General features: G+C 41.3%; 1 protein-coding gene across 6 annotated transcripts in view; it reads left to right on the forward strand.

The window, feature by feature from the left end:
• The first annotated feature begins 53 nt into the window (after positions 1-53).
• WDR76 (WD repeat domain 76) overlaps positions 54-18,200 on the forward strand; it is a 43,417-nt gene continuing 25,270 nt past the window's right edge. The window contains exons 1-9 of one of the 6 annotated variants that reach the window (XM_021673130.2): positions 54-294; positions 1,618-1,763; positions 2,927-3,310; positions 8,676-8,768; positions 9,465-9,520; positions 11,622-11,748; positions 13,904-14,005; positions 14,112-14,155; positions 15,821-15,974. In XM_021673130.2, the coding sequence (XP_021528805.2) occupies positions 3,059-3,310; positions 8,676-8,768; positions 9,465-9,520; positions 11,622-11,748; positions 13,904-14,005; positions 14,112-14,155; positions 15,821-15,974 (828 nt within the window). In that variant the 5' untranslated portion in view covers positions 54-294; positions 1,618-1,763; positions 2,927-3,058. Of the gene's footprint in view, positions 295-1,617; positions 1,764-1,960; positions 2,062-2,926; positions 3,311-8,675; positions 8,769-9,464; positions 9,521-11,621; positions 11,749-13,903; positions 14,006-14,111; positions 14,156-15,820; positions 15,975-18,200 lie in introns of those variants that run through there. The other 5 variants (XM_021673132.2, XM_064365998.1, XM_021673131.2 and 2 more) reach the window with 5 other exon arrangements.

Genomic DNA, 18,200 nt, shown 5'->3' on the forward strand with positions numbered 1-18,200 from the left:
ATAAACCGGAAATACGTAACGAGAGGATTGTGGGATGGTGGAAGACGTTTGAGGGCCCACAGCTAGGAAGTTGCGTCTGTTTCTGCGTCTGTTTCTGCGCCTGCTTTTCGGCTGCCCTCGGGTCCTCTACGTCGCAGAAATTGGAAACCGCCTTTGGCGGGAAATTTTGCTTCTTTTGGGCTTAACTGTTCGGACCCGCGGACCCTGCGGTGAGGAAGGTTCGAATGAAAGGTTCCACGTGTTAGGCTGGTTAGAAGCCAAGAACGATATAGTGAATGAGAAACTGAGGCGCCAGTGAGTTGCTGTTTGGCTTGTTGAAAGCTCAGAAAAAGTAGAGTTAAATGGAGTAAAAATCTTGGTAATAGTATCTGATTAGGTCAGTTGATGAGGCCAGCGTGAGCCGTGGTGCGGTATTTGGTGTCACACAGGGCAGGTGGTGCTGATTTAGGCCAGTGACAAAAAAAAAAAAGAGAAAAATCCCTCAAGGTGCCTGAGACATTGCCTGCCCGAAATCTCAAAACTCCACTTCTAGGCTTTCAGGTTCTTCCACTGGTAGTTGGAAACTACCTATTAAAATATATTCCTGGCTGGAAACTTTTTGTATTTAAGTTTCTAGGTAATTATTATTTTGAGACAGGGTCTTGCTCTGTCACCCAGGCTGGAGTGCAGTGGCGCGATCTCGGCTTACTGCAGTCTCCACCTCCCGGGTTCAAGTAATTCTTGTGTCTCAGCCTTCTGAGTAGCTGGGATTACAAGCACCCGCCACCACGCCCTGCTGATTTTTGTATTTTTAGTAGAGGCGGTTTTACCGTGTTGACCGGGCTCAAGGGATCCACCCACGCCGGCCTCCCACAGCCCGGTAATTTTTGTATTTTTAGTACAGGCGAGGTTTCACCGTGTTGCTCAGGCTGGTTTTGAACTCCTGACCTCAGATGATCCACCAGCCTCGGCCTCCCAAAGTGCTGGGATTACAGATGTGAACTACCGCGGCCGACCTATTTAAGAACTCTTTGAGGACTTGTAGAATAATAACAGAAGCAGCCCAAATTTATAAGCTGGGTTGTGTAAAAAAAAAAAAAAAAAAAAAAAAATTGGAAAATCAGGGCATATTTCACGGTAGGAAGGACTTTACCATTGTGGGGGACACAAGGGACAGCAGAAAGTCTTACAGTCCAGAAACTGTGCATTATACAGGACACCATGAAAAGTTTGGTTTTATCAGTAATTTTTGAGTCATGGAGGGCCTTGAAGTTGCTGTTAATATGATTTACCCAAATTACTTCAACTGTATTCTACAGTTGGGCCTTGGGTGGGAGAAGAAATGAAACTGGACAAGTCTCAGGCAAGTAACAGTGTGGGATCCAGTTAAGCAACTAAGGAAACAGTTTTGGGCTAGAAGGAATCTTAAACATAAGAATAGCCAAAATCTTATTTTATTTTTATTTATAAAAGAGACAGGGTTTTGCTCTGTCGCCCAGGCTGGAGTGCCGCAGGATGATGCCTTACTGTGGCCTCATCCTTCTGGGTTCAAACCATTTTCCCACCCCTGCCTTCTGAGTATCTGGGACTACAGACGCACAGCACCACGCAGGACTAATTTTTGTATTTGTTGCCTAGGCTGGTTTCGAAGTCCTGGGCTCAAGCAATCCGCTCCTCTCAGCCTCTCAAAGTGTTGGGATTACAGGCGTGAGCCACGGCGCCCGGCCTGGCAGTTTTTCAGAGCGGCATCCCAGTACCACCAGAATCAGAATCACCAGTCAAAGGTAAAAATGTTAATTCAGACCAAGTACATCCCTAAAGAATTTTCAGTCTAGGGCTTTCTTAAGAGGCGCGCGTAACCCGGTCTTCCTGCTCTGGCGCTGCGACTGCGGGGGTGCGAGTGGGCTCCGCCGCGTCCCGGCCCCGCCCCATCCTGCCCTACTACTCCCGGCTTCGCTCCACCCCTCCCGGCCTCCTGCCATAATCTTGGCGGGAAGGCACCGGCCGCTAAGAAGCCGAAAGATGTCCGGGTCGGGCGCGGCGGCTGAGAAGGCGGACTCCAGACAGCGACCCCAGATGAAGGTGAGAAACGGGTTGGTGCTTCCGGGTGTGCTTCTGCTTCGGTTTCTGTGGATTTCTGCGGGATACAGGCCTGGGAGGTCGAGAGCACCTGGTTTTGGGGGTAGGTGGGGATCTCTGCCCTGAGGCCTTCAGCGGTGTCGAAAAGTTTTAACCAATAACCCTAGAAATAGTGGGAGGGTCAGATCTGGGATTCGCTTTCTTCAGCCTTCTGCGTTTGCTTTTGCCACACTTATGGTCAGCTTCACACTCTAAATCATTCCATCCGCAGCTGGCAGTTGGGGTCGTTGCCTCTGTCATAAATGCTAGTATTTATTATTATTGGTCTGGCAAACTCTTATGGGCAAGAAATGTGCCAAGTAAATGAATTCTGTTGAGGTTAAGGTTAATGAATTACATATCTAGATTTTGGAAGGGAGAAAAACTTTTCTTACAGGCTATCAATTTAGATTTATTTATTTATTTGAGACATAGTCTCGCTCTGTTGCCCAGGCTGGTGTGGAGCGGCGCAATCTCGGCCCACTGCAACCTTCGCCTCCTGGGGTTCAAGTGATCCTCCTGCCTCAGCCTCCCGAGTAGCTGGGATTACAGGCACGCGCCACCACACTCAGTTAATTTTTCTATTTTTAGTAGAGAGGGGGTTTCATCCTGTTGGCCAGGATGGTCTTGAGCTCCTGACCTCAGGTGATCCACCTTCCTTGGCCTCCCAAAGTGCTGGGATTACAGGTGTGAGCCACCTCACCTGGCCTCAATTTGGGTTTATAGTGTCATTGTGAAGTGGGAATTATTAGCTCTGTTGGGGATCCTGTAAGGAAAGGTACAGGACTTGGAATTCTTAAATTCTTTTTTCTTTTATTGATCTGAATAGGTAAATGAATATAAAGAAAATCAAAACATCGCTTATGTGTCTCTGAAACCAGTACAGACTACAGTTTCAATAAAAACAGCTACAGTCTATCTTGCTCCCTTTTCACTCAGTAATTATCAGCTAGACCAGTTTATGTGCCCCAAATCCCTATTAGAAAAGAATTCTAACAATGAAGTGGCATGTAAGAAGACTAAAATAAAGAAAACTTACAGAAGGATTATACCTCCAAAGATGAAAACCACATCTTCCAAGGCAGAATCCTCAGCTGTTCATACTGAAAGTAACGAGCTACAACACAAGAGAACGACAGATGCAATGAATCTCGGTGTTGATATGGAAAGTAGTCAGGATGGAGACAGTGATGAAGATATCACACCAGGCCTGGTAAGAACTTAATTAGTAGCTTGTTCTAGTTTCTCGTACAGTGTGGAAATTTGACGTTCTGATAAAGCAAAGTTTATCAAGGATCTCTCTAATACGAACAAATTATTTCATCATTAATGTAAGTATAAATGTAACAATAAATTTCTATTATTTTTAAGGTTTAACAAATAACTTCCTTGGATTAATTTTGCTCTTGGTGTTGTGTCAATGAGAGGAAACTTAATCTTTACTCTGTTTCCCTTTTTCTCCCTCTAAACTTACTGCATTTATTTTTGGGCTTACTCATACTTTATGGTGCCTTGCTCACCTTTACATGTTTATGTACAATATATCAGAAGTCATCAGTTTGTAGGACATAAAGTATTGACTGACCCTTGATATCAGGGTAGGGAATCATTAATTGATTATATTGATTTGTTGAATATATTTCATTTAAATGCAAAAGGGGACAGATGACAGATTAGAGAAGATACATGAGAAACACATTAGTTCTATATAATTCCAATCAATTTAAGGAATTTGGTTTGTAATTCTTTTGGCTTCTGCTGCCTACCAGGAGGGCTGTGCTCCATTCAAAGTGACAAACTTTACACAAGACAAGATAAAACCATACATAGTACATAACACAATGTTGCTGGAACTCAGGGAACAGAAAATGATAGTAGGGAAAGGGAGATACTATAATTGAAGGGCATTGTTATGAAGTAGAAATTTGGTTTATGCTCTCTCATCCCAGAGTTAAGAACCAGGGCCCATAGTGGAACAGCATGGGGTAAGTGTTAAATGAATTGGACTTGGGGTTGAGAGTCTAGCACAGCCACTTCTAAGAAACGTTGTTCCTTTAAGCAAATCACCTTAGTGAGGGGACTGGATAAAATCTGTGGTTCTCGAACTTTAGACTATATCAAAATCACCTGCAGAGTTTGTTAAGACTGGATTGCAGGGCCCCACCATCAGAGTTTCTGATTCAGAAGTTTTGAAATTGGAGCATACAATTTGCATATCTTTTTTCTTTTTTTTCTTTTTTTCTTTTTTTTATTTAATAGAGACATTGGGATGTTGTAGGGGCAGGGGTGTGTGTTGCCCAGGCTGGTCTTGAGCTCCTGAGCTCAACTAGTCCTCCTACCTCAGCCTCCCAAAGTGCTAGGATTATAGGCTTGAGCCACCCCATCCAGCCCAATTTGCATATTTAACAGTTTCCTAGAGACACTGATCTTGTTAGTCCAGAACTGCACTTTGAGAACCACTGGATTAGATTATCCCTTTGGCCTCGTAGACGGTAAGATTCTGAGAATACAAGATAAATGTAAAGCAGATTTTAGTTTGATGTAAGGGAACAGGTCAGTTAATAGAGTTGTTCCAAAAAAAAAAAATTAAAAATTAAAGTAGGCAGATGGATCACCTGAGTTCAGGAGTTCAAGACCAGCCTGCCCAAAATGGTGAAACTCCATCTCTCCTAAAAATACAAAAATTAGGCTGAACTTGGTGGTTCACGCCTGTACTCCCAGCACTTCGGGAGGCTGAAGTGGGTGGAGTTTGAGACCAGCCTGGCCAACATGGTGAAACCCATCTCTACTAAAAATACAAAAATAAGCCAGACGTGGTGGTGGGTGCCTGTAGTCCCAGCTGCTTGGGGAGGCTGAGACAGGAGAATTGCTGGAATCCAGGAGGTGGAGGTTGCAATGAGCCAAGATCATGCCACTGCACTCCAGCCGGGGTGACGGAGTGAGACTGTCTCTTCCTCCATGCCCCACCCCGGAAAAAAAGAAATTATAAAACTTAGCCAGGCTGAGATGGGAGAATTGCTTGAATCTGGGAGGTGGATGTTGCAGTGAGCTGAGATTGGGCCACTGCACTCCAATGTGGGTGACAGAATGAGACTTTGTTTTAAAAAAATAAAGCCTCCCAAATAGCTGGGACTACAGGGATGTGCCCATCTTGCCAGGCTAATTTTGCCATTTTTATGTAGAGACGTGGGTTGTGCCATGTTTGTTGCCCAGGCTGGTCTCAAACTCCTGGGCTCAAGTGATTTGCCCACATCAGCCTCCTGAAATGGATTACAGGTGTGAGCCACTGTGCCCAGCCAAGATACTTTTTTTTTAATTACAGGGTCTCGCTCTGTCACCCAGGATGGAGTGCAGTGGTATGATCTCGGCTTACTGCAGCCTCCACCTCCCAGGTTCAAGCGATTCTCCCATCTCAGCCTCCCGAGTAGCTGGGATTACAGGCGTGTGTCACCATGCCCAGCTAATTTTTTGTATATTTAGTGGAGAAGGAGTTCCTCCACATTAGCCAGGGTGGTTTCGAATGCCTGACCTCAAGTGATCTGCCTGCCTCAGCCCCCGATGGTGCTGGGATTACAGTGCCCAGCCATGTCTGTCTTTCTTGGTTTATTCTTTCATTTTGGTGAAGTGAGAGTCTGAGAAAAAGTGTATGAGAGGCAAATATTTTGCATGTCAGAAAAAGTTTTTTTTTTTTTTTTTTTTTGGAGACAGTCTTGCTCTGTCACCCAGGCTGGAGTGCAAGTGGCACAATCTCGGCTCATTTTAACCTCCACCTCCCAGGTTCAAGTGATTCTCCTGCCTCAGCCTCCCAAGTAGCTAGGGCTACAGGTGTCCACCACTATGCTCGGCTACTTTTTGTATTTTTAGTAGAGATGGGGTTTCACCGTATTGGCCATGCTGGTCTCGAACTCCTGACCTCGTATCTGCATGCCTCGGCCTCCCACAGTGCTGGCATTACAGGCATGAGCCACTGTCCTGCCCAGAAAAAGTCTTTAGCTTTATATTTGATTGATGACCTAATTGGATTTAGAATTGTAAGTTGAAAATAATTTAATCTTTCCTTAGAATTTTTTTTTTTTTTTTTTTTTTGAGACAGAGTCTTGCTCTGTTGCCCAGCTGGAGAGCAGTGGCGTGATCTTGGTTTATTGCAGCCTCCGCCTCCCAGGTTCAAGCGATTCTCCTTTCTCAGCCTCCTGAGTAGCTGGGACTACAGGTGCATGCCACCCGCCTAGCTAAGTTTTTGTATTTTTAGTAAAGATGGACTTTTACCATGTTGGCCAGGATGGTCTTGATCTCTTGACCTCGTGATCCGCCTTCCTCGGCCTCCCAAAGTGCTAGAATTGCTCCTTAGAATTTTCAACGCATTGTTCCATTGTCTTCCAGCTTCCCTCAATGTTGAAAGTTTGTGCCATTCTGATTCTGGATTCTTTGTGATCTTTTTTCCCCTTTGCATGCTTTTAAGATCTTTTCTGGCTGGGTTTGGTAACGCAGGACTGTAGTTTCAGCCACTTGGGAGTCTGAGGCTGGAGCCCAGGAGTTCAAGGCTGCAGTAAGCTGTAATTGAGCCACTGCACTCCAGCCAGGGTGACAGAGTGAGACTCAGTCTCTTTTAAAAAAAATTGTGGTGATATGCTGAGCCCTAGGTTCTTCTTTATTTATTTATTTATTTTTAGACAAAGTCTCACTCTGTCGCCCAGACTGGAGTGCAGTGGAAGGATCTTGCCTTACTGCAACCTCTGCCTTCTAATTTCAAGCGATTCTCCTGTTTCAGCCTCCTGAGTAGCTGGGACTAGAGGCATGCGCCACCACACCCAGCTAATTTTTGTATTTTTCGTAGAGATGAGACCAGTCTGGTCTCGAACTCCTGGCTGCCCACCTTGGCCTCCCAAGGTGCTAGAATTATAGACATGAGCCATTGCACCTGGCCTGGTTTTTTTTTTTTTTTCCCCCCTTTTAACACAGAGACTTGCTCTTGCCCAAGCAGCTAGAATGCAGTGGCGCTATCTTGACTCACTGCAACGACCACCTCTTGGGTTCAGGTGATTCTTGTTCCTCAGTCTCCCAAGTAGCTGGGATTACAGGTGTGCACTACCACACCCAGCTAATTTTTTTGAGTTTTTAGTAGAGATGGGGTTTCCCATGTTGGCCAGGCTGGTCTTGAATTCCTGGCCTCTAGTGATCTGCCTGGTGGCCTCTTAAAGTGGTAGGATTACAGCGGTGAGCCACCGAGCCTGCTTGCCTGGGTCCTTTTTCATTCATTGTGCTGCATACTCATTGGGCCTTTTTAATCTGGAAGCTCATGTCTTTAGTTTTGAGAAACTTTCAAATAATATTTTTCATTTTAAAAGAATTTTTTTACAGATGGTGTCTCATTCCATTGCCCAGGCTGGAATACAGTGACTGGTGTCATCATAGCTTACTACAACCTTGAACTCCTGGGCTCAAGTGATCCTCCTGCTTTAGTTCCCACTTAAATTATTTTTCTAATAATTTATTATCTTCCAGTTTCTCTGCAGTTTCTGGAACTATGAATTGGATATTGGACCTCTAAGATTGAGTCTCTATTTTTTCGTCTTTTCTGTCCATGTGTTTATCTCTTTTTGTTCTGCTTTCTAAATTTAAGCCTTTTAATGGATAGTAAAACTTCTATTATTGAGTTGTTATTTTTTTCAATTTTCTCCTATAGTATTTTGGTGTTGTTTCTTGCATATGCTATCTCATATATCAGGGTTTTAAAAAATCAGTTTACTGTTACATTAGTGGCTTTTTAGGAGAAAGTAGAAACATGTACTTACTCTACTGTGTTTAAAGGAAGTTTTTTTGTTCGATAAAAATAACTTTTTTTTGAGACGGAGTTTCGCTCTGTTGCACAGGCTGGAGTGCAGTGGCATGATCTCGGCTCACTGAAACCTCCACCTCCTATGTTCAAATGATTCTCCTGCCTCTGCCTCCTGAGTAGCTGAGATTACAGGCATCTGCCACCGTGCCTGGATAATTTATTTTTATTTTTATTTTTAGTAGAGATGAGATTTCACCACATTGGCCAGACTGATCTCAAACTCCTGACCTCAGATGATCTGCCTGCCTTGGCCTCCCAAAGTGCTGAGATTACAGGTGTCAGCCACCACGTCCAACCAATTTTTGTATTTTTAGTAGAGATGGGGTTTTACCATTTTGGCCAGGTTGGTCTTGAAATTCTGACCTCAGTTAATCTACCCCCTTCAGCCTCCCAAATTGCTGAGGTTACAGGCGTGAGCCACCACACCTGGCCAAAAATAAGTTTTGAGTAATAGCACAATTAATTGCCACTAGGAAATAATTTGCTACTAGATTATACTACTTGATTCCTAGTGTCACTTCTTAACTGGGAAGCCATACAGATATTTTGTGGTTATCCCGAATTCAGACTTAATGAAATAGCCAATTCAGCAAACTCTTTTTTGGTAAGATGGCATGAAATAAATAGAAGTAGTACAATTTGAAGTAAAGTATACAAGTAGAAAATGAAACACGTAGTTTTATGAAGTGCTTTTGCTATAGATTACATAAAGTAATGCAGTCTTTTTTGTGTAATTTTATAGGATGATTTTTCAGGATTGTCACCCTATGAAAGGAAGAGACTGAAGAACATATCAGAAAATGCAAACTTTTTTGCTTCTCTTCAGTTGTCTGAGGTTTGTGTGGAGTTTGTATTTAAAACTAAGATGCAGGGCTGGGAGCAGTGGCTCACACCTGTAATCCTGTCACTTGGGGAGGCTGAGGTGGGTGGATTGCTTGAGGCCAGGAGTTCAAGATTGGCCTTGGTAACAAAAGAGATCCCCCCCAATCTCTATAAAAAGTAAATTAGCTGAGCACAGTGATACATGCCTGGAGTTCCAGCTACTGGGGTGGCTGAGGTAGAAGGATGGCTTAAGCTTGAAAAGTTAAGGCTGCCGCGAGCTATGATGGTGCCACTGTACTCCAGCCTGGGCAACAGAGCAAGACTGTGTCTCAAAGCAATAACAGCAACAACAGCAATAAAACCCAAGATGTCATAACTCCCAACAGAAGGTCAATAACATATCAGGTTTCATAGTGTCAGATGAGGGAGTGTAAAATATAAGCAGATTTTGTACTTAATAAGAAAAGGTTACTGTATTCCATTGATTCTAAGGCATTATTTTTTTGTCTTTTTTTTTTTTTGAGATAGGGTCTTGCTGTGTTGCCCAAGCTGGAGTGTGGTGGCATTGATCATGACTCACTGCTTATCTTAAGGATCTTTAGTACCTGAGTAGACCTTGGTTTAGTTTAGGCATAGTAGCAGATACTTAATATTTTAAAAGGTAAGATATGTAGTTATAACATTTTTACATGTTTTTTATACTATACAGTCTGCTGCAAGACTCCGTGAAATGATAAAGAAGAGACCGCCTCCTAAATCCAAGAGGTAAAATACCTGGTTTGCAATGCCTAAACCATGATACAGTGTTCACTTGTTTTATAATTTGAAAAAAATGGTTTGGCATAGTAAGCTTAACAGATCATAAAGTGTTATTTAATCTCAGTCCCTATAGGATCTCTGAGGGAATGCTACCTTTTAATAACTTCACAGTTCTCATCTTTATGAAAGGAATATGGAGCAAATAGAATTGAGAGCTGAATTTTGTTTGTTGTTGCTGCTAATGGAGGAAAATCTTCATTTCCACTAAATTGTTACCTAGAAAGCTATTATACTTTTTTTTTTTTTGAGACAGAGTCTCTCTGTGTTGCCCAGGCTGGAGTGCAGTGGTGTGATCTCGGCTCACTGCAACTTTTGCCTCCTGGGTTCATACGATTCTCTTGCCTCAGCCTCCCAAGTAGCTGGGACTACAGGAATGCACCACTACGCCTGGCTAATTTTTGTATTTTTAGTAGAGATGTGGTTTCACTATGTTGGCCAGGCTGGTCTCGAACTCTTGACCTCGTGATCTGCCCACTTCAGCCTCCCAAAGTGCTGGGATTACAGGTGTGAGCCACCGTGCCCAGCCATAATTTACTTTTTTTAAATGCGAAAATAGTACATAAAAAATAGGGAATGTATATGATTTAAAAAGTAAACTATAGTGTATGGAAGGGAATGCAGTGAAACGTTTGTTTCCTTCCTATTTTAGACCTTAGTTTTCCAGGTCTTTTCCCTACAAGTAGTAGTTTTTTATTTTATTTTATTTTTTTTGAGACAAGAGTTTTGCTCTTGTTACCCAGGCTGGAGTGCAATGGCGTGATCTTGGCTCATCGCAACCTCCGTCTCCTGGGTTCAAGCAATTCTCCTGACTCAGCCTCCCAAATAGCTGGGACTACAGGCACGCGCCACCATGCCCAGCTAATTTTTTTATATTTTTAGTAGAGGCGGGGTTTCACCTTGTTTACCAGAATAGTCTCGATCTCTTGACCTCGTGATCCACCCGCCTCGGCCTCCCAAAGTGCTGGGATTATAGGCGTGAACCACCGCGCCCGGCGACAAGTAGTAGTTTTATGTGTATTCCTCCATAGGTAACCTCAGCATGTACAAATGTGTATGTATATGTAACCTTTTTGTAAGCATGTACTGGACTTTGTTTTTGCTTTTTTTTTTTTTTTTTTTTGAGACAGTCTTGCTCTTGTTGCCCAGGCTGGAGTGCAATGGCATAATCTCAGCTCACTGCAACCTTTGCCTCCCTGGTTCAAGGGATTCTCCTGCCTCAGCCTTCCAAGTAGCTGGGATTACAGGTATCCGCCACCACGTCCAGCTAATTTTTGCATTTTTAGTAGAGACAGGGTTTCGCCATGTTGGCCAGGCTGATCTCAAACTCCTGACCTCGTGATCCACCCGCCTTGGCTTCTCAAAGTGCTGGGATTACAGGTGTGAACCACTGTGGCCGGCCTTTTTTTTTTTTTTTTTTTTAAATATAATTTTGCATTTTTTTGGGTGGAGGGGCAGGGGATGAAGTGTTGCTTTGTTGCCAAGCTGGTGTGCAATGGTGCGATCTTGGCTCACTGTAACCTCCACCTCCTGGGTTCAGGTGATTCTCCTGCCTCAGCCTCCCGAGTAGCTGGTACTACAGGTGCATGCCACCACACCCAGCTAAGTTTTGTATTTTTAGTAGAGACAAGGTTTCACCATGCTGGCCAGGATGGTCTCAATCTTTTGACCTTGTGATCTGCTTGCCTTGGCCTCCCAAAGTGCTGGGATTTCAGGCGTGAGCCACCTCACCTATCCTGTTTTTTGCTTTTTATAACTACTAGGGTTCCTTTCAGCAGTACATAAAGATCTATATCATTCTTTTTATGGTTGCATATTAGTCTATTAGATATGTATGCCATAATTTATCTAACATCCCTCACCTCCCTATGATGAACATTTAGGTTTAAGTGTTTTCCATACTTATTAAAATAATTGTGTTTATGTATATATAGCTATGCAGTGTTTAAATATATCTGTGGGACACATTCCTAGAAGTTACCTCTTTAATATTAGTAAATATATTTTATTGTTTTGCGAGTATAACAGTAATTTTTCCCTACTCCTTTAGACAGAAGCCTAAGAAGAGAGAAAATGGGATTGGATGTAGAAGGTCAATGCGATTACTAAAAGCTGATCCTTCAGGAGTTTTATTACCAGCAACTCCAGCACCACCAGCATTAGTAGCAGATGAAACTGTAAGAAAATGTGCAAATGCAGTATTTTACTTAATAAAATACTGAAAAATTTGAAGTGTTGAAACTAGACTAAAAGTTCATTAGATTATGTTTAATTTTATATTTCATTCTTGAATTTTTTTTTTTTTTTGAGATGGAGTCTTGCTCTGTTGCCCAGGCTGGAGTACAGTGGCATGGAACCCCCTCCTCCCAGGTTCAAGTGATTCTCCTGCCTCAGCCTCCCGAGTATCTGGGATTACAGGCGCGTGCCGCTATACCTGGCTGATTTTTTATATGTTTGGTAGAGACAGAGTTTCACTATGCTGACCAGGTTGGTCTTGTACTCCTGACCTCAAGTGATCCACCTGCCTTGGCCTCCCAGCGTGCTGGTATTACAGGTGTGAGCCACTGCGCCTGGCGTGTTACGAATTAATGAGTAAGATTTCAAAGTCATAAAGACAGGATTGGATTCTGTATTTCTGCAGGGCTTACCTGCTGTAGGATTGTGGGTGAGTTAATTAGCCTTTCTGATCATTTCCCCATTTAAAAAAATGTCAGCAATAATAGAACCCTCAGTAAATATGTATAATTTTATGTCAGTTTAAAAAAAAAAAAAGGAAACCTCCGCTAGGCGTGGTGGTTCATGCCTGTAATCCCAGCACTTTGGGAGGCTGAGGTTGGCAGATCATGAGGTCAGGAGTTTGAGACCAGCCTGTCCAGTATGATGAAACCCGTCTCTACTAAAAAATACAAAAATATTAGCTGGGTGTGGTGGCACATACCTGTAGTCCTAGCTACTTGGGTGGCTGAGGCAGGAGAATCACTTGAACCTGGAGGTGGAGATTGCAATGAGCCAAGAACACGCCACTGCATTCCAGCCTGGGTGACAGAGTAAGACCCTGTCTCAAAAAAAAAAAAGAAACCTCTAAAGAGCTATTGTGAGCATAAATGAAATCATATCTGTAAAGTTTCTCACATTGTATTAAGGTCTTAGTAATCAATAAACTAGTTATTAATGTTAATTTTAGTGAGTAGCATTTTATTTAGCAAACTTATTGTCTAAGTTTTTTTTTATTCAAGAACACCTATTTTTTAATACTTTATATCTAAGTATGTAATTGTAAATAGAAGAGTGGCACTAATTAGGCTGGTGCTTTGGGAGCAAATTGCAAATCTAGGTGTTATGGGAAGCAGCATAGAAGAATAGCTTTCACATTTTTTTGAAGCCTCAGCCCACAGGAAATATATTTATGGCCAGGTATGGTGGCTCATGCCTGTAATCCCAGCACTTTGGGAGGCTGAGGCAGGACAATCGCTTGAGCCCAGGAGTTTGAGACCAGCCTAGCCAACATAAAGAGACCCTGTCCTTAAAAAAATAAAAAAATTAGCTGACTGTGGTGGCATGTGCCTATAGTCCCAGATCCTCAAGAGGCTGAGGTGAGAGCATCATGTTGTTTAGGCTGGTCTCAAACTCCTGGCCTCAAGAGATTTGCCCACCTTGGCCTCCCAAAGTGCTCGGATTACAGGCGTGAGCCACCACACCTGGATGGTACTTCTATTTTCTTCTCATTCACTGAAACAAATTGCTAGTTGCGACATATTAACATGATTTCTCACCCATTTATGTGTTACAAACTGTGTTTAAAAAAATACTATCCCCTCCCAAAAAAAAAAAAAAATTATCCCTTCCAGGATTTCCCCTCTGGAATCCCCTTCCACACTCTTCGTGGAAGCCTTTCTCTTCTCCTTTCCTTCTCTTCTTTCTACCTAAATAAAATCACCTTTCTGCAAAAAAAACAACAACAAAATACTAATGTAGGTATAATACTGAGTAATGAGTTAAGATAATCTGAGTCAATTCTCAGCTTCTTTAGTTATTGGTTCTGTGACTTCGGGCAAGTTAACTTCCCTAACTTTGAACTCGGTGTCTTTAAAATGTGATACCTCATTCACTAGGTTGTTGAGAGGATTTAATGAGATAGTACATGTTATTATTACTTTATAGGGTACCTGGCATTCATTTATTGAACAGTTATTTTGAATGTCCATGATATGCCACCATTACTTGCTGATGTAGAAAGTGAAGTTGTAGAAAAACAGACAAATACCCTTGTCCTCCTGTGTTTACATTCTAGGGCAGGGAGACCAACAAAAAACTTTTTATTTTTCATAACAGCCTTTGTTACCTCCTGGGCCTTTAGAAATGACTTCTGAAAATCAAGATGACAACAATGAAGGATTTAAAGGATTTCTGCGGACGTGGGCAGGAATGAGCAAGGTATCAGTTGGGAAGGAAGGCTAATAGCCTTTAGAATCATCTGTTAAGGAAATATATTTATATATATGTATGTTAACTTAGTACTTGATCTCTCTCAATGTTTCAGCCAAGTAGTAAGAACACTGAGAAGGGGTTATCTAGCATTAAAAGGTAAGTTGAAATTCCTTGTGTTTCTTTTTTATATATTTTAAATATTTTTTGAGATGTTTGAGTTATAAAGACTATACATCATTACAGGGAATTTTGAAAGTGAGATGTTTTGTATATTTCCTCTTAAGTGTTGCCCTATGCAATACCACTAGGATATAAGCTTCATGAGGGCAAAAATTTTATCTCAATAACCAGAAAAGTGCCTGGCACATAATTATATGTTCAGTGTTGAATAAATGAGTGAATCAATTTTTACTTCATGTTCTAATGTATATACAATTTTGTGTTACAGTTCTTTTTTTTTTTTTTTTCTTTTTTTGAGACGGAGTTTCGCTCTTGTTACCCAGGCTGGAGTGCAATGGCGCGATCTCGGTTCACCGCAACCTCCGCCTCCTGGGTTCAAGCAATTCTCCTGCCTTAGCCTCCCGTGTAGCTGGGACTACAGGCATGTGCCACCATGCCCAGCTAATTTGTTACACTTCTTTTTTTTAAAGACAAGATCTCCCTCCGTTGCTTAGGCTGCAGTGCAGTGGCACAATCTTGGCTCACTGGAACCTCTGCTTCCTGGGCCCAAGTGATCCTTCCACCTCAGCCTCCCAAGTAGCTTAGACTACAGGCATGCACCATCACACCTCACTAACTTTGACATTTGTAGAGATGAGATTTTGCTATGTTGCACAGGCTGGTCTTGAACACATGGGCTCAAATGAGCCATCTGCCTTGGACTCCCAAAGTGCTGGGATTGTAGGTGTGAGCCATTGTGCCTGGCCTGCATTAATGCTTTTTTCATTTGTGGTTGCATGTTACTAGAGTCTTTTTTTTTTTTTTGAGAAGTCTTGCACTGTTGCCCGGGCTGGAGTGCAATGGCACTGTCTCGGCTCACTGCAACCTCTACCTCCCAGGTTCATGTGATTCTCCTGTCTCAGCCTCCTGAGAAGCCGGGATTATAGGCGCACACTACCATACGCAGCTAATTTTTTTGTATTTTTAGTAGAGACGGGGTTTCACTATGTTGGCCAGACTGGTTTCAAACTCTTGACCTTGTGATCTGCCTGCCTTGGCTTCCAAAAGTGCTGGGATTACAGGCATGAGCCTCCGTGCCCGGCCTGCATGTTACTAGAGTCTTTAAACTTATTGAATGATTGTACAATAGTCCATTGAGTAGAAGGAATTTACTTTTCCTCCTACCTGCTTGGTGTTTGCAGTTGTTTTCTATTTAGTTCTGTGTATTTGTGTATGTGTTGTTGAAGTGTATGGATATAATAGTGGATTATTTCTTTAGGTTAGATTTCCACAAGTGAAATTAATGCATCAAGTATTATGAACATTTTTATGGCTTTTAGTACACATTGCCAAATTGTTTCTAAAAAGTCTTTTTTTTTCTTTCATCTGAAAATTTTATATGAATTTACTCTTCCTCTAGCAATATGTGTTAGTATGTGTATTTAACTTCAGCCTACCAGTTTTTGGTGTTATTAAAATTATCAAGGGTAATTTAAAAAGTGAAACATAGTATTGCTTGATTCGATTTCCTTGGTTACCAGGAAATTGAATAGTTTCCTGTATTTATTTACTGATTGTGGTTTTTCTTTTGAATCATCTTTTACTTATTTTGACTATTGAGATTGGTTTTACTTATAAAATTTAACTTTCTAATTTTCTTAGCTACAAAGCCAATTTAAATGGCATGGTCATTAGTGAAGATACTGTTTACAAAGTTACCACAGGCCCAATATTCTCTATGGCTCTCCACCCATCAGAAACTAGAACTTTGGTAGCAGTTGGGGCCAAATTTGGGCAAGTTGGACTTTGTGATTTGGTAAGTTACTATTTTTTGAAGATATTATAGTTTGACTAAAGCAAATAGCCTGGAAGAGAATAAGCTAGAGCCATGTGTTTATAAATGTTGTGTGAGACATATAGTTTTGGATTTTATGATGCTTTATGATTCCAAATTTTAGAAATCTGGAGGAATTTAAATTTGCTTTATAGAACTTTAATATTTTTAGCTTGAATATCATTAACCATCTGGGCATAAATTAACTGCCAGCAAACTTTATTACACTTTAGATGTATATGTGAAAAGATCACACAAAGTTCTTAGTTTTCTAGTTGTGTTTAAAATATTGTCTGCTATGGTCTGAAATTTCCCCCCCCGCCCCAAATTCATATGTTGAAATACTAATCCCTGTGATATTAGGAGGTAGGACCTTTGGGAGGTGATAAGGTCGTGAATGAGATTAGTGCCCTTAAAAAAGAAACCCAAGAGAGACCACATGGACACAGCTAGAAGGCACTAACTATGAACCAGAAAGTGGCCAGATGTTGAATGAGTTGGAATCTTGACCTTGGTCTTCCTAGTCACCAGGTCTGTGAGAAATAAATTGCTGCTGTTTATAAGCACTCAGTTTATGGAATGTTGTTTTAGCAGCCCAAACGGACTAAGACACAGTTTCTAAGCTGTATCAAAATATCTTCCCAGGGACCTGCTTTGGGATGATTCCAGTCATCTTTGATGAGCCAGAAATAGCTATTGAATTCCATTCATTGTGCATATAATTCTGAAGGAAGTGCTGTCTGTTGTTAATTGAGAAAAGTCAAGTTAATGTTCTCTGAATTTATTTTTTTATTGGGGAAGAAAACCAAAGACATGAAAAATGCCATAAGGACAATTAATGAAGATGAAACAGTGGTGACTTGAAGTTGGTTGGGGTTTATAAACAAAATTTGCAAGTCGGAAGACAGAGATAGAAACCAAGTTCTCTCTTATTTTGGGATCATAGATTCTCCCTTATTTTGATAAGATGTGAGTGGGGGTAGGAGGTGATAGGATTTAGCAAAGACAACTGAAGCAAAAAAGTGGGAAGAAGATCAGAATAGTATATTTTAGAAGCCAAGATAAGGGTTTCAAGGATGGGAGGTTGGCAGAGTCTTTTGCAGAGAAGTTAAAAGAATGGAGAAAAGGCCATTGATTATGAAAATGGGGTACCATTATTTGAGAGAATAGCTTTGACAATGAGTTAAGTAAGGAACAGGGGCTTTTGGAGATTAACAAAGTATTGGGTAATGGAAGAACTGGAAGCAATGGGATAGAGACTACTGTTTTTGTTTTTGTTTTTTTGTTTGTTTGTTTTTGTTTTTTTAAGAAAGAAAGAGAAAGAGAAAGGGGGAGAGAGAACAGGAGTCTTGCTCTATTGCCCAGGCTGGAATGCAATCTAAAAATAGGTATTAAAAACCTCTTTTATGCTGATAATTGTGCTTAACAGCGGAGACAGGAAGGAATAAGGGAAAAAACAAACAGCCAACCAATATTTCATTTAAGTCTGTGAAATGCTATGCAAATGCTGAAGAGTGATTTACTTCCAATTATGTGGTCACTTTCAAAATAGGTGTAATGTGATACTGAGGAAAATGTATGTTCTGTGGACCTGGGATGAAGAATTCTATAAATATTCACTGAGTTTACTTGTTCCAGGTCTGAGTTCAAATCATAGATGTCCCTGTTAATTTTCTATCTTGTTGATCTGTCTAATATTAACAATGTGGTGTCAAAGTCTCCCACTATTATTGTGCAGGAGTCCAAGTCTCTTTATAAGTCATTAAGACCTTATCTTGTGTATCTGGGTGTTTCTATATTGGGTGCATATATATTTATGACCATTGACTCCTGTCGTTGCATTGATCTTTTTACCATTATGTAATGTCCTTCTTTGTTTCTTTTAGTCTTTGTTACTATCAAAGTCTATTTTGTCAGAGACGAAAGTTACAACTTCTGTTTTTTTGTTTTTGTTTTTGTTTTTTTGCTCACCGTTTGATTGGTAAGTCTTCCACCAACCCTTTGTTTTGAGTCTTTGTGTGTCCTTGCTTATGAGATGGATCTGGATACAGCGTACCGATGGGTTTTGACTTTTTATTCATTTTGCCTGTCTGTGTCTTTGATTGGGACATTTAATCCATTTAAATTTAGGATTAATATTGATATTTATGAGTTTAATATTGTCATTTAATGCTAACTGGCTATTTTGCCCATGAGTTGATATAATTC

This window comes from Aotus nancymaae, unplaced genomic scaffold (assembly GCF_030222135.1).
Source record: "Aotus nancymaae isolate 86718 unplaced genomic scaffold, 86718_ANA_hifiasm-v0.15.2.pri h1tg000062l, whole genome shotgun sequence".
In the NCBI taxonomy this organism is placed as follows: domain Eukaryota; kingdom Metazoa; phylum Chordata; class Mammalia; order Primates; family Aotidae; genus Aotus; species Aotus nancymaae.